Source organism: Euprymna scolopes, chromosome 20 (assembly GCF_053919585.1).
Source record: "Euprymna scolopes isolate OS-2025 chromosome 20, ASM5391958v1, whole genome shotgun sequence".
Classification (NCBI taxonomy): domain Eukaryota; kingdom Metazoa; phylum Mollusca; class Cephalopoda; order Sepiida; family Sepiolidae; genus Euprymna; species Euprymna scolopes.
Window position 1 is genome coordinate 47,057,524 of NC_136501.1, and position 17,651 is coordinate 47,075,174.

The window sequence follows — 17,651 nt, forward strand, 5'->3', positions numbered from 1 at the left end:
AAAGGCCAAACTGTTTTTTTTTTTTTTTTTTTTTTTTAAAAAGCCAACTTTGCGAAGTTTGCTATTTAAAAAAAAAAAAAATAAATAACATAAAAGCCAACCTGGCAACTCTGGACAAGAAAGAAAGTGACCCCCATTTGTAGACTCATTTTTGAATATTCTTATATGACTAGCAGGACCTGTGGAAATTCCACAGAGGACTCATTCATATGTAATATATTGATGTTGACATTCTGTAGATGTTCAGCATAAATGGAGGCGCTCTGATATTGTGGGGTTTTTGTTAAAACTGCAAAAGTATTTATCTAAGCTAGCAGGGACACCTGGCATAGCTCGATCGTAAAGTACGCTTAAATATGATATTTTACTTCTTGCAGATTTTGTATATATTATTATAGAGTTAATATTCTATCGATTTTTATATATTATAAAGTGTCAATTTTAAAAATTAAAAAAAATGTATCCATATGACTTGGGTGCATCAGCTTGAATCGAAACCGAAACCAAAACTCATAAAAAAAAAATATGTATATGTATCTAACTTGAGTGCCATCAGTTATAATCGAAACCAAAACTAAAACTTATGAAGAATTATTGGTAAAATTATTTATTACAAGAAATGGCAGTCCATCTTCTATAATATAAATCTCACCTGTCTGTTTAAATGTATGTAGGTATGTCTCACACAAACTTTCGACAGAGGCGACGTATTTTAACAACATCGGTATCATTTTGAAGCTCGACCCTTCGGACGACAAATATCGAAAAATTGACCAAAAACATTAATTCCTTTATCCACAACTGGGCACTTTCTCCAGGGAGGGGTCGTTTTTTTTCGCCGATATTTTCGAAAGTCATCTCCTCTTTTCAATTGTTTAGCCTTAATTTAAACCTACGTCACTTCCGGTTTGGCGATGGGCGCAACAGCTAATGCATCACGTCCCCCCCCCTCCGATTTGCGGTACGGTTTCGAGCCTGCATGCCTATTTTTTTTTTTTTTTTTTTTTTTTTTGCACTCGCAATTTTTCTTTTTTGTGCTTACCAACAGCCTTACACACACCTCCACTTTCTTTTCTGCCTTCCCGTTACGGGTTCGAGCCTGCCTGCCTAATACAACTTTTTTGCTCAACACACCTACAAACACCCAGGCAATGCCGGGCACCCAGGCTAGTCTATAATATAAATCTCACCTGTCTGTTTAAATGTATGTATGTATGTCTCGCTAAAACTTCCGATAGATGCAACAGATTTTCACGAGATCAGTATCATTTTGAAGCTCGACTTAATATCTTTTTATTATGGAAATCGCTCTGGACAAGGCATAAAGCCACTTGATGCAAGGAGCTAACAAATACCAATTTATAGTCAAAAACTTACCAACGATAAGTGTTAAATAGAATAGATTCTCACCCAGAAAATGGCAATTCTTCCCTCTTTGTCAGAAACATCGCTCATGGGATGTGAGGACTAAAGAACAAAATAAGCGAAGCGAGAGTTCAGAGGCTGGCGAAAGTAAACCTGAAATCAACTTTCTACTCTTCTTATAACTTACGTTTTTTTTTTTTTGTTTTTTTGTTTTTTAAATGATTCGTGTCTGAAGTAAGTTATTATCTATTGTCTTCCAAGATCGTGCAATTAACAATAGATATCACCGCATAAATTCCGGCTATAGTTAAAATTATCTGCTCTTTTCGACTTCCGGTTTCTGTTGGCTAATTTGAATGGATAATTACACATGGTCAAGTGAACAAGAAAGCATTCTTAACATAGGTAATGGGGAAGAGCTTCAACGTGATCTGAAAAGGGATCATATCTTGCTTGTCACCAGCGTCCTGTATGCTGAGCAGAAACCGGAAGTAAAAAGAGCAGACAATCTTCACTAAAACCAAAATTTGAATATATTTTAAAATTCTTTATTCTTTCCCGTTACAGGTCACAGTTATCGCAGATTCAATCGCAGTTGTTGATCCAACAGGAGCAAATCTCGGTCTTGACTTCCGACATGATGCAGTTGAAGCAGCTCACAGTTAACCATGGCCACCAAACGAGCCAATTGGCAAACATCGTCCAAGAACAGAAAATGTCTCAAAAGTCTTTGGTAAACATGGAAACAGAGCTAAAAGTTCGCCTGGATGATTTTGTGCTTTCGCAGCGAAATATTAGTCAGACGATGTCTGCGATGAAAAGTTCTACTCAACAATTGGCTAGCAAAACCGATGTTATCATAACGAATGCAAACAATATGAAGAAAACTCTACAAAAACTCAGCAACACGAACCACAAAAATTCTAAAGCGATTAAAAATCTGAAGAAAGTAATCAAAGGCTTCACAGTAGAATCAGTACCAGAAAAGAAGGAGGACACATTGAACATGGACCTTGCTTTAGATGAAGGGCTTATGGTCGATGTTGAAGCAAACAAACTTCCCCAGAGAGTCGGAAATATAATAACGGACCTAGAGGAACATTCTGGTGCTAATCCCATGGAAGATTCGGCTTCGAAAACAGTCCCGGAAGAACAGTTGGATGAAAGCGTTTCCACGTCTCCCTCTCTGGTGACAAAGAACGAGACCCTCTTTCTAGAAATGAAGAAACATAATCAAAGACTGACCAAAGTTTATGACCTGTTTTTTAACCTTAGTTTAGATGTCCGGAACCTTCAGAATAAAGTACAAAAGAACAACTTAGCAGAAGAGATCCGGCACCTGCAAGAGATCGCGTCGAATTTGACTGAACGATTATCTGCAATTGAAGGTGCCCAGGTGCCAGAAAGCGATCCGGAGTCTGAGCAGTCAATCTCTGAGAAAAACACAGGGAAGATCGCAAAGTTTGTTTTTAATCATACTCGCAGGTTCCAAGATATGGAGCACCAGTTGGTGATGCGGCAGAACAACGCTTTCCAGAAACAGCACAGCACCCTCCAAAAGCACATGATTCAGCTGGTCAACACTTCAGCCAACAATCTGCAGAGAACGATGGATCAGATTCAAAATAAATATGACAACAAACTGAACGACAAGCTGAAGCACATGAACAGAGACATGCATGGCATAAATGACAAAATCATGTCCCTCGAGGCACGCATTCTGAACGTCTCTCTCTCAGCGTGCCAGAGGGTCAACAATGATCTCAAGCAAGACATCATGTTGAGAGATGCAGAGAAGAGAATAATGAAGTTGAGAACGGACCTGTCCTCGAATAAGGATCAAATTAAAAGGATTGAATACAGACTTTATCGAATGCATCACTGGATGAAGAACCATACAGGGCTTCTGGACTTTCTCAAGACAAAGACAGACAGTTTATACCAATACATACCAATGTTTGACCAAGTAGAGGAAGACATCTACAATCTTCGCCTACATCTACCAAAAGGTATATTTTACATACATACGTGTTAGTGATGTGACAATTCCAGTATTTTTTCCTCCCATTTTGATACAATTATCGATTCCATACTAAATTTCCGATTCCGATACAATTAAGGGATTCCAATTCCGATTCTTTATAAATCCCTAAATATTTAATAATATAGTGGTTATTTTTTTTCCTGATTACCATTTCTACATAACTGGATGATTTGTTTGTTTTTATTTAATGTAAAAGGTTTAATCAGCACGGAAAAGCAGTGTTTATCAATGTATTTGAAAAAAACAAATGGTCGTGGACTCTGTTGAATATGTTAAATTTGGGAAAATAAGTAAAAAAAAAAAAAAAAAAAACTATACATAACAGTGTAAGAAACCCACCGAATATGTGACCGTGACATAGGCTGACATATTTGGTGGATTTCTGACAGTATAGTTTATTAGTTTTAGCTCATTTTCCAAAACCGCATAATCAACAGTGTCCGCCACCATTTGTATTTTTCAAATACACTGATAAACACTGGTTTTCAAGTCGGCTAAATGTTACATTAAATCAAACGGGTTTGTACTACTGAACACAGATCTGAAAAAGTTGTCGAAAAATAAATATATAACAAATGTTATCTAAGGCAAAATAAGTTACTTTTCTACCTAACTGGCTTATCCAGTTAGGTAGAAAAGTAACTTATTTTGTCTTTGATAATATTTGTTATACATTTGTTTTTTGGCAACTTTTTCTAATCTATGTGTACAGTAATACAAACAAAAAAAAAACACAAAAAAAATATCCAGTTAGGTAGAAAAGTAACTTATCTTGCCTTTTGAGGTCCACCTACACAATTTGTTTTAAAATTACTACTTTTAAACGTTTTCGACGATGCTGAATAAGAAAATCTTATTTACAGTTTGCAGAGGAAAGTAGTTTTCGATATAAAGACCTGTGCTATGCACTATAATTCACTGGCGGACATGAATAAAGACCCCAACCTCCCAATATTAAGAACGGCTTTTGGAATGAAAACTAACAATCTCCCCATGTTAAGAACAGCTTTAGGAATAAACACCCTCAATATTCCCATGTTAAGAATGGCTTTCCGAATAAACACCCCTCACCTCCCCATGTAAAAAAAAAAATGGCTTTTGGAATAAATACCCCCATGTTAAGAACGGCTTGCAAAATAAACAACGCCTACCCACCCATGTTAAAAATTGTGGAGGTGGAACTAAAGTAAAAATGTATTTATTTTTAAATAAATTGTTAGTTTAAAGCACAACGCTACCACGGTTTTAATAAAGGAAAAGCATTCATATTTTCTAATATAAAAACGACTCGAGGGGGGGGGGCATCCTTTCTAATTTGTTAGAATAAGGGGTTTGTATTACTGTACACATAGATTCGAAAAAGTTGTCAAAAAACAAATATATAACAAATAAATGTAAAAAAGACAAGAAAAGTTCATTTTCAACCTAACTGGATAATTTTTTTGTGTTTTTATTTAATGTAAAATGTTTATTCAGCTCAAAAAACATGCAGTGTTTACCGATGTATTGGAAAATTCAAAATGGCACCGAACTCTCTGCTAAACACGGTAAGTTTGGGAAAATGAGTTAAAAATAAAAAAAAACTATACCACATACTGTTAAAAACCCACCGAATATATGTCAGTGTATGTCACGGTAACATATATTGTCCTAGTTTCTAACAGTATTTTGTATATTTTTTATTTTTAACTCATTTTCCCAAACATACCGTGTTCAGCAGAGAGTTTGGCACCATTTTGAATTTTCCAACACATCGGTAAACACTGTATGTTTGTTGAACTGAATAAACATGTTACATTAAATGAAAACACTAAAAAATTACCCAGTTGGGTAGAAAAGTAACTTATCTCGCCTTTGATAACATTTATTTGTTATATATTTGTTTTTTTACGTTTTCGAATCTGGATACAGTGAAACAAACCAAAAATAAGTTTCATCGAAAAAAAACAACAGTTTTTTACTTATGCTTTATTTCTTAAATCTAACAACAATTGTTAGTTTAAAGCACAACGCTAATGTGTACCACGGTTTTAATAAAGGAAAAGCATTCATAAAAACATTTTGGGGAAAAAAGTGTACTTTGAAGTTTAAAATAAGTTGTATCGAAAAAAAAAACAATTGTTAAAAAAAGTTGTTTTTTTTTTATACGCACGTGTAGTCAGAATCGTTATTTTTCGTCATTTCAAAATGGTATAATTTTATCGTAAGGACCGCCACAATGAATTTAAATTTAAAAAAATAGGGAATGTTTATTTTATACTTATCGATTAAACAGATAATGAAATATTGTAATTCGGAAGTCATCAACTCGTGGACCGCTCATTTCTACCAGAAATAAAATTGCAAAAATAGTTCCGCATTACGAAAAATATTTTTATTTAATATTAATTTCCGTGTTATTATTTTAACGATTAAAAACAAAAGTGTGTTAAAGTCAAAATCGTATTTAATATTAATTTCTGTGTTACTATTTTAATGATTTTTTTTTTTTTAAATGTGTGTTATAGTCAGAATCGTTATTTTTTGTCATCTTTTCCCCGACGAATAAGAGTTTTTTTTTTTTTTTGATAAGGTAATATTTACTTTTTAATATTTAAAAACACAGTTTGATGATAAAGATTCACTGTTATAAAATTTCACAGAAAACGGGATTGTACATTTCCAGTTTATCGATTTTGAATAAACCAGACGTTCCATTTATTTATTTATTTATATATATATATATATATATATATATATACTAGCATTTAAAATTTCAAGTGTTTGGACCCAAAATTGTCGAAGGAGTTTAGTAGAGTTCTCAAAGGTCAAATCGTCGAATCCTTTTTCGGCCAGAAATTTGGCTGTTAAGAGGTCAAAAATTTTCCCAAATCTCAATACCCTGTATATCAAATTTCGAGTCTGTAGACTGAAAATTGACAATTATTGCGTAGGGAAATGTACACACACTTTCACTTTTATAGATATACTAGCATTTCAGCCCAGCGTTGGCCGGGTGTTTGGAGGTGTATGTTGAGCCAAAAAAAAAAAAAAAAAAAAAACAGTCAATTTTTTTTTAACTTTGACCCCTATTATGATCCCTTAACATTTATTGTTTGAGGCTCAAATCAATTTATTGTTAGATCCATGTCCAACGAACCTATATCTAAAATTTCAAGTGTTTAGACTCAAAATTGGCGGAGGAGTTTGGTAGAGTTCTCAAAGGTCAAATCGTTGAACTTTGACCCCTTAACAGCCAAATTTCGGGCCGAAAACGGATTATAAAGATTTTCCCAAATCTCAGTACCATGTACATCAAATTTCAAGTCTGTAGACTGAAAATTGACTGAGTTATTACGTAGGGAAATGTACACAGACAGACACACAGGCACTTGAAATGTACAGTTATTGCATAGGGAAATGTACAGACACACAGACATACACACAGACATGTTCACTTTTATAGATATACTAGCATCGGTGCTCAGCGTTGCCTGGGTGTTTGGAAGTGTATGCTGAGCAAAAAAAAAAAAAAGTCAATTTTTTTAAATTTGACCCCTATTATGACCCCTTAACATTTATTGTTTTGGGCTCAAATCAAGTTATTAAGTTAGAACCATGTCCAAGAAACCTATGTCTAAAATTTCAAGTGTTTAGACCCCCAAATTGTCAGGAGTTTGGTAGAGTTCTCAAAGGTCAAATCGTTGAACTTTGACCTCTTAAACGCCAAATTTCTGGCCGCAAACCGATCACTGAGATTTTCCTAAATCTCAGTACCCTGTATATCAAATTTCGAGTCTGGAGACTGAAAATTGACAGTTATTGCGAAGGAAAATGTACACAGAAAGACAGACATACAGATACGTTCACTTTTATAGATATACTAGAATTTCAGCCTGGCGTTGGCCGGGTGTTTGGATGCATATGTTGAGCAAAAAAAGAAAAAAAGTGGTAGTAGGAAGGCAGGCTCGAACGCGTACCGCAAAGGAGGAAAAGAATTGGGAAAAGAAACCTGACGTCTATGCTGTTACGACCACCGCCAAACCGGAAGTGACGTTTTTTAAAATTAAAGCTAGACAATCTAAAGGAGAGGATAACTCTCAAAAATATTGGCGAAAAAAAGACCCTTCCCCCCCAAAGTAGAAAAGTGCCCAGTTTAAGGTGAAGATATGTTTTAGCCAATTTTTCAATATTTGTCGTTTGAAAGGTCGAACTTACAAAACTATACTGATCTTGAGAAAATACGTCGCCTCTGTCAAATTGTTGGGCAGACATGCAAACATACATACATTTATATATTGGTAACTAAATATTTTTGACCCAAACCGATTAAAAAGCTTGTCCTATCTCTTAATACCCTTTATGTAAAATTTCAAATGTTTAGACCAGAAATTGTTTGAGTAATTTGGTAGAGACTGCAGCGGTCAAATATTTTAAAACTATGACCCCTTAAAATTTATTGTTTTAGGCTCAAATCAAGTTATTAAGTTAGATCCATGTCCAAGGAACCTATATCTAAAATTTCAAGTGTTTAGACTAAAATTGTCGGAAGAGTTTGGTAGAGTTCTCAAAGGTCAAATTGTTGAACTTTGACCCCTTAACAGCCAAATTTCTGGCCGAAAACCGATCACTTAGATTTTCCCAAATCTCAGTACCCTGTATATCAAAGTTCGAGTTTGTAGACTGAAAATTAAGAGTTATTGCGAAGGAAAATGTACGCGGACACACAGATACGTTCACTTATATATATATTAGTATGAAAGAGAAGTGCACACATATATACATTTAAATCGTTACTTTAACCCTTTAACTTTTATATAAATGTTTTGCATTTATTTTATTTTATACTTTCAGATTGTTCAAGCATGAATGAAGGCGGTATTCTTCCATCTGGAGTCATGGTGATCTATCCCAGGGGCAGCTTCAGTACAGTTCAAGTGTTCTGTGATGCAGATACTGATGGGGCTTGGACAGTTATACAAAAGCGTTTTAACGGCTCTGTGGACTTCAACCGTTCCTGGGACGACTACAAATACGGCTTCGGATCAGTGGATTCAGAATATTGGCTCGGCAATGAGTTCATCCACTTATTAACCAGCAAAGATAATTATTCCCTCAAAATTGAGATGGTAGACATTTACGGTAAATTCTGGGTGGCCACCTACGACAGTTTCCATCTCCTCAGCGAACCAGCTGGATACGCCCTAAAAGTTTCTTCGTTCAGTGGCAATGCTACGGACTCGTTAAATTACTCGAATAATTCCCCCTTCAGCACGTTGGACGTTGATCACGATGCGAGCAGCACCCATTGTGCAGTCCACTACACGGCTGGCTGGTGGTATCGACATTGTCACTATGGCAACCTAAACGGACGTTACAAAGTTGGCATCGTGTGGTTTAACCAGGAACTTAACGATTGGATACAAATGAAGTCGACTGTAATGAAGATTAAACGCAACGCAGCCTCAACGTCTTCAGATCAATTCTTAGGTCAATGAACACAGCTATAAATATATATATATGTAATATTATAAACTTGTGTGCTGATTAGCCATCTACACCGGCAGTTCCTAAGACAATAAGTGTTTGGATAACACCAATTCATCAACTGCTGGACTGGATGAAGGGATGGTTTCAAAGATCTATTTCCCCAGAAACCGCTGGTACACATGGATAATCCACCCATAATTGTATGGCTATTATATATCTATAAATATATTATGCTCGTACTAATGTAGTTGAGCACTCATTTCATATATAGTACTTATCTTTTGGTGAATTTTGGGGCCAATTAACAAATATATCCTACAATTATGTGCTGATTAGCCATCTATACCGGCGGTTTATGAGGCAATAGGTGTTTGGATACATAATCGATAGCTGGACTACTAGATGGAGGGGTGGTATTCAGACACATGTTGCCTCAGAAACTACCAATATAGATTGTTTATCCGCATCTAACTGTATATTATAAATCTAGAAACGTATTATGCTCATACTAATGTAGCTGAGCACTTGTTATTTCTTCATATACATTATCATATATACATATATATTAGTGTTGGAAAAAAATCTGCTTATTTTCTGATACAAAAAACGATTCTTTTGTTTTTTTGTTTACACTTAATTATCCATTGATAAATATTTATTGGTTTTAAACTACTAGGATGAGTAAAATCTATAGATCACTCCCCATAAGTGTCTTTTCACATTTGCAAAAATAAACATAAAAAGCGTATTACATGGGGTTCTACTGTAATCTGAAAACTAACTTTATAGGTAAATATTTAGAGTTTAAAAAAAGAATCGGAATTGGTAACTGTATCGGAATCAGAAAAATATTAAAATCGTCCCATCACTAATATATATATATTACTTAAATCCATTGTTTTTAATATGCCATAATCACTGATTCACTCGCTCTCATGATCTTCAGATGGTCTAATGCAGAAATTTGGGGTCAAATTCACACTTTATGCTTCTTTAATATTCACATCCGGGTGTTTTTAAATAGGAAAATCAAAGAGTCACAAAATATGAATTTACCCCAAACTTGTGCATTATGCCATTTGATGATCGCAAAAGTGCATGAAACCATCGTTATGGCACATTAAAAAGAAACATAATCCTTTCAAGTACTATATACATTTGTCTAAAAAGGCATCGAGCACTGTATACAAATGCAAAAAAGAAAAAACTTTGAACTGACCAAAACAATATTCACAGAAATCACTTGTATGTATGTATGTATATATGTGTGTGTGTGTATGTATATATATATATATATATATATATATATATATATATATATAGTAAGTTATAAAAATATATATGGTAATTAAGCTACACAGAATATTCCGCGTTTCATCCATGCTAGGAATCCTAGCGTGGATGAAACACGGAATATTCTGTGTAGCTTAATTGCCAGATATATTTTTATAACTTACTACCTAGCTCTACCTATGTATTGAGCACTGTTGAGGTAAATACTTAAAGTTTACACATAAAATTATACTTTCGTATATTAATTTATGTGATTAAATGAAGTAGTCATATATATATATATAGGCAGTAAGTCACTATTCAAGCACGTCTGATTGGACACAACGGAGTTATTCTTTATTCTGATCTTTCTGAATATCTTTTCCATTTGCTGAGTGGTCTTTTTAATTTCGGCAAGCATGTTATATAAAATGGCGCCCAAAAGTTGTGGTTCGGCCATATTTTTCTCATATATAAACAAAGTCTAAAAGAAAACAACACCAATCGCTCCTGATGATAATCAGATGCACCGATAGAAAGCGCTTGAGAAGAATGTGGTCGAACAACAATTTTTTGGGCGCCATTTTATATAACATGCCTATAACGGCAAATGGAAAAGATATATAACCTCCATTTTCCAAATGACATTGTCATCATCCACTAAACTCATAAAACTAGTTATTCATCAATAATTATTCTTTGTTTAAATTTATTGTTATTATACTCTTGCTATTTTTGTTTTGTTTTAATTCTGTTCCTTTATTTTATTTATAAATTAATTATTATAAATGCTTAGATTTAAAAAGAAAAAAAAAATAACAGATAATGAGTATGTAAAAAAAAAAAGAAAAATAAAAACAAAAAAAAAAAGAAACTATCGTACATGATAGCTGAAAATTAATACACTTACCAGACAATAGAATGTGAATTGCTCTATCGGAAACATGTAGGTTGGGGCATAAACAATTTCCATATTTTAAATAGATATAAAAATGAATAAATAAATAACAAGTGTCTGTTTTTTTTTTGTTTTTTTTTTAAGGAGTTACCTCCCAAAGCCATTCGAGGATAAAGGTTAATGAGATGGATCAAGTGTCAGTTGAATTAGGAAAAAACATTATGAGAGGATTGAAAATAATAAATGAAATAAACAAAATTTGATATTTTTATAGAATCCTTCCTGTTTCCAATTGTACATTCATTTTGTTTTGTTTTGTTTTCTATCGTTTTATTTTTTTCAAACTTCGTTTGTTTTTTCAAAATAATAAAAACGATTTCTCAACCCTGTCTCTGAAAAATATCCAATCGAAGACCGTCGTTATTTCATAAAAATCCAAAATTTCATTACTTATAGAAGCGGTTTATTACAAATATTTGTTTACATTGGATTTGACAACAAGTATGTAGTCTGAAACAAAGCAGTCCCATGTATACACAGATTGAAAATGTTTATAAAAATTCTATCTGATGCTAGTCACACAGAGGGAAGAAAAAGTTCTTTTCAGTTGTAGTATAGAAAGACAAGTTCTTGCTGTGAATGTCTTATAAGGACCAACCGGAGATTGGAGCTCAGTTGGCAAAATCCTTTAGCCTCTCCCGCACCCACCCCTATTGAAAAAAAAAAGAAAAAGGAAAGTGAGAAGAGCTTAAAGCTGATGACTTTTCTGCTTCCCCCAGCATCCTCCCTTTTTAAGGGATCCAAAGAATGATTACATTTTTAAAAAATACGTAAGAAATTTTCTTTTAACTTGTAAGAAAATGTATATCAGATAAATGACAGTTGTTGTTGTCAATACAATAGCGTTACCCAAAGTTCATAATTCGTTTTTATACTGTCGAGTCACTACTTATCAAAGCCAAGAACCACTCGAGGATAAGGGTTTATAAGGAGAGTAGAAAGTGGATCTTGGGTTTAATTTCAGCAGCTGTGTCTCTCACTTCCCATATTTTGTCCTTTAGTCCTCGCATACCATGAGCGATGTTTCTGACAAAGAGGGAAGAATTGCTGTTTTCTAGGTAAGAATCTGTTCCATCTAACTCTTACCGTTGACAAGATTTTGACCATAAAATAATATTTTTTCAGCTCCTTACATCTAGTGGCTCCATGCCTTGTCCGGAGTGATTTCCATACAAAAAAGACTGAATGATTGCCAGCTGAAAGATGAAGAACATTGATCAACGGTATGAAATGCATTTGATTACTTATGGAGCGATTTATGATGAGAATTTGTTGACCGTGTACTTGAAGACGATCATGTGGTAATCAGTAGGGAAGCAAACCCACGGTAATGTGTGTCATCTCGGGTAAAATTGCTGTAATTTTTCTTCTCCAATACATTCATTTAAGCTGGAGGATGATGTCGAAAAAAAACAACAAAAAAAAACTTTGGATATCTTGCTGGCCACGTCTGCCTTTAAAAAGATTAAACATCCAAGAAACATTCTCTTTGGCACACATTGACAGAAAATAAATGAACATGATTAAGAAATGATAATTGATGAAAATGATAGTCTAGCTTATCAATCAATATCTGCCCCCCCCCCCGCCTTAAAAAAGACTGATTTTCACTTTAAATCTCATGTCACTTAGTCTTTTCATTGAAATCCACCTTTCTTGCTGCATTTTTTTTTTTTTTTTTCATTCATATAACAGTTCTCTCTTCATGATAAAATTAATATTTTCAGTTTTAAAACTAAGACTTGAAGCAATTAGTGATGGGAGTAGGGGGAATTAGATGATTTTTCATTCACCGAAGAATGACTTCCTGTTTCTCCCTCCTAGATATGGACTCAATGTATTTTTCTTACTTTTGACTTAGTTGAAACTGATTGCAGTTGTTTAGGAAAAGGTTTGTTTTGTACTGCCCTCCCTCCCTCTCTCTCTCTCTCTTCACACACACACACACACACACACACACACACACACACACACAAGGGGGACTTTGGCCTCCAGGTTGGGAAATTCATCTCAATTTCAAAGATATAGACATACATACAAGAAGAAATGGCGGTCCTTTGGTTCACTCATTGGGATCAGTTTGTATGAATCAGTAAAAAGTGAGTTTGTAAAGCCAGTTAAACAAAATTCGAAATTGGTATTTCGGTTTGCTATGCCTCCCAACTTCTTCCTCATTCTCTCTCGTTTTTATTTCTCCTGCTATCGGTTAAGTAGTATTAATGCTTGTAGTGATATTCCGCATTAGTTTATAATGACTTATTCCAATCTTCTGTTTTATAGTTTCCTCACATGTAGCTGTTAATAAAGATAGAAGCAAGAATCCTAGACCCTGTTGAATACAAGAGGTCGCGAGTCAAACAACATACTGTGAGAGAGGGAGAGAGTAATAGACAAGAATTTAGAGACGGATTACTTGATAAGTTAATTGCTAACTTTGGTTAATTAGAACAATTAAAATTAATTTTATTTAAAAAAAAAAACACAAAAAACACAGCTCAATCCCAAAACCAAGGAATATTTTAACATATGTGATTAAAATAATGTGATTTTGTGTGATTAAAATTTGTAGGAAAAAAGCCTTACGGAAACAAACGTTGATTACTCAGCTTTCGTGTAATAAAAGATCTGTTATTAATACTGTAGTACCTTTTAACGTACGTACGTGTACCACGGTTTCCAGATTATAAATTATTCGATCGGGAAATTCTACTTATTAAAAAGGAGGATAGAAGGTGATAAAATATTACGAACATTTAAATTAGTAAACGGATATGCTTATTTAATGTTCGTAGTATTTTATCACCTTCTATCCTCTCTGTTAATAAATAGGATCTCCCGATCACCGTAAATGCAACATAAAAAAAATAAAATATAATAAATGATGTTGCTTATAGGTCATACATAAAACTAAAATATATCTTCTTGGTCTTCTGGATAGGATCCAAGGATAGTATCTGTTCTGTCTAAATATGGTATAATGATATTGTGAGGTTTCTGTTTGCATTGGGCGTTCATATCATGGAAATAGGCTATAAATACTTTTAGAGTTTTAACAAATGAGCTACAATAAGGCCTTTTGGTCAAGAATTAAAAAAAAAAAATGCGCACACACACATGTACAGAAATTGTATTTATATATCATCTTTGCAAAAACGCTGGGGTTTTCATTAGTTAGTTTAGAGTCCACAGAGTGAATGAGGTATTGTGGTAAATGTTGCCAGTCAAGAGTAAAGTCGCCAAAGACTCCATTTTTACTTTACTTACAAAGACCCTGCAACACTCCCCTCCCCAGATCTTATAGGGCCTTGTGCCTAAATTTGTTTTGTCTTTTAGAGAATTTACTTTTTTTAATTTTTTAATTTTATATTGGGACTTTTTTAATTGTAATTTTTTCTTTAAACGAAATAAATTAAATATAAAGATCAAAGTGTAGTATCTGTTCTTCAGATGCTGCACTTCCATTTCTTGTTCTCTTTCTGTGGAGGATCAGTCCTTCACGACTGAGACAATTTTTTATTTTTGTACCTTTTCTCCACGTTAAAAAACGACCCTGGTGTCTAACTCTGTCCCGTGGGGAGGCATAGTAAATAGGTACAATAATATCTCGGGGGTTTTCATTCATGCTGAACGTCCACAAATTGCCCAGCTGCAATATATTACATATGAAAGATGCCTCTGTGGAATTTTCACAGGTCCCACTAGTATAAATAAAAAAAAAATATTTGTTGTGCACCGAAATACCAAGGCTTTGACCAATACGGCCTCATCAGAGGCAATCTATTTTTAAACGAAACTAGTCTTTGGATAAAAATAAATGCTATTTATTCGACATATTTAACATTCCACAACAAAATTAATATTCTAAAAGACAAATTTTATTGGCAGACGACTTTTCCACTGTCTTATTACAGCAAAGTATGTCAGTACCTCCATTGAAAGATCTGTGGCGAGATGCAGCTTGAAAGATCGATGATCACCGATAACATCAGGTAGAAAGGTGACTGTTCTTTAATAAAGATATAAAGCCGGGCAGGTACATAAAAGACAAGGTCATCAAGCCAGGCATTGTAATATGGAACAAGCCTGAAAGAACTGCACTCATTATTGATGTCACTGTCCCAAATGACTACAGCCTTAACAGAGCTGAACGCGAAAAAATAAGCCTTGTAGAGATACAGGATACTTATTTAAGAATCTCACCTTTTTTGTTTAGCCCGTGAACCCTTTCATCGTTTATAAGAATCATACCCCCTCCCCCGTCCACTTTGAAAAGATATCTAACTCAAAATGTACATTCAATGCTAACAATATTTATATTACAGCATTTAATGCAAAAACTAGATAATCCAACACGACCTTTCAGTAGTGATGAGCAATGCACATTGTGTATTTTGTGATCCTGGATCCTGTTTGTCTCTGCTAATCTGTGGTGCTAATTCCTCCTTTCATGAAATCTCTCCACATCCCGGTTAAGAACCACTGCTCTAACCAAAATAAGAACAATTGATATGCAAGATTTTTTTTTCAATTTTTAATCAATAATTTTCTTGTACTTATTTTTAAACTTTCTATTAATCATGGAGTGATTTCTATTATGTTTTCGCTGTCAATATTGAGAAAGAGATTAAAGTCTGCAAGGGATTAAAAGATTAATGTAATCTTATTAAGCAATAGTTTGAAATTTGGAAAAGAAAAATAGTTTGCATCTTACACGTCATCTTCTTTGCATTTTATTATTTGAATTACATTCTATTCGATTTTTATTTGAAAACTACGTGCCATATAACGTCACACAATAATTGTCATGATTATCTGCATTATTTGGACTACTGTTCTCATCTTGAATGTTATTTTCACAACGTTTCGGCCGATTTAACCTCCAAGTTTCTTCAGGTGTACGTTGTCGGCCTCTGGAATCTGTATAGAATTTCAAATGAAAACCTTTAACCTACGGGGTTAGCATGTTTGACGTCAATAATATAAATCTCACCTGTCTGTTTAAATGTATGTATCTATATTTGTATGTCTGCCTAAAACTTTCGACAGAGGCAACGAATTTTCACTTGGCCGAAAACATTAATTTCTTCACCCTCAACTGGGCACTTTTCTACAGGGAGGAATCGCTTTTTTCGCCCATATTTTCGAAAGTCATCCCCTCTTTCCGATTGTCTAGCCTTAATTTAAATCCATGTCAAAGACGTAGGGTTTTTGTTGGGGGGGGGCACGTTCTTTGCCTCCGTTGCGGTATGGGTTCGAACCTACCTGCCTACTACCATTCTTTTTTGCTTAACACACACCTCCAAACACCCGGGCAACGCTAGGCACCCAGGCTAGTAAAATATAAAGTAAAATTCAGTTCTAAGTGTCACTCTTCTGGAGGTTGAAGGTTCAATCCTCAGTGTGGGTGATGTTTAGAATACAACTGCAAATTAAGATCTCTACCTGGTAATGGCTGATAAAACACGAGCATGCTACCCTTGCGGATCAAATTATAGATTCCGTTTGAAATTCCCTACAGATTACCAAGTTCAGCAGAAAGATTCCCGAGTGTTACAAGATACACTTGAAGAAGGTTGAAGATTACATCAGCCAAAATGTTGTGCAAATACCACTCAAGATGAGAACAGTAGTCCGAAGAATCCAAATAATAAAATTATGAATCGCTCCTCATCAAAAAAATTCATAAACATAAATTCATGTTTTTGCATTTAGTTATGTTTAACTTATAATTATTAAATAAGAAAGAATGGATGAAGCAGAAGAATATTCAATCTGCACGTTTAGTATGACAGACCAAAGGAAACGCTATTTTCAATTTAAGGCTGACAGCTCAAAGGAAACGCTATTTTAGATATAAGACTGACAGATTAAAGAAAATTCTGTTCCAAACTTAAGCCTGACAGACCAAAGAAGATGTGACTTCAAATTTGAGCCTTGATCAAAGGAAATACTATTTTAAACTTAAACCTGACAGACAGAGCCTCTAATAGAGATGATTGGATGCATCTGAAATAACATATAAAACCCTATACAGAGAGACCGAATACACCCGAGAATGATGTCTAGTAGGCATTGTATATAAGCTGCTAACTTATACGTAATGTTTCAGTCGCTGCTGTTAAATTCTATATGACTAAGTTTACTATGTATGTCCATTTGACATATATATTTTAAAATGGATATATACAATTATTGTATAGCTTCAAATACTAGTGGTTTATGCTTACGCAATCATCAGTGTAGGGAGTGATAATTACTGCTGGTCAGGAGATTCGATTTTACTTGACGTTTTAGGCTAGCATTCACATGGTTAGCACTGCAAATGATATTTGAAACTGAAGCATGTTTACTTTATCAAGACGTGCGGAGGTAACCAAACAAAAATTATGAAAATCCAATTCTTAAACAAAAGTTGTGAAAATCGAATTCTTAAAAGTGTTAAAAGATTTTTTTTTTTAAATATGGCTTCATTAAAATGCCTAAAGTTTTAAAATGATAAAATTGATTAATCAAAACGGGAATATTCTTCGCCCCCTTAAAAAA

General features: G+C 34.2%; 2 protein-coding genes across 8 annotated transcripts in view; one reads left to right on the top strand and one right to left on the bottom strand.

Moving 5' to 3' along the window:
• The window catches only part of LOC145241415 (uncharacterized), a 129,097-nt gene extending 119,955 nt beyond the window's left edge, over nt 1–9,142 (top strand). The window contains exons 2-3 of the mRNA XM_080104350.1: nt 1,933–3,374; nt 8,243–9,142. Coding sequence (XP_079960476.1) covers nt 1,933–3,374; nt 8,243–8,886 — 2,086 coding nt within the window. The 3' untranslated portion in view covers nt 8,887–9,142. The remainder of the gene's footprint in view (nt 1–1,932; nt 3,375–8,242) is intronic.
• The window catches only part of LOC145241414 (uncharacterized), a 607,975-nt gene that overhangs the window by 281,547 nt on the left and 308,777 nt on the right, over nt 1–17,651 (bottom strand). The gene's annotated exons all lie outside the window — the stretch shown is intronic.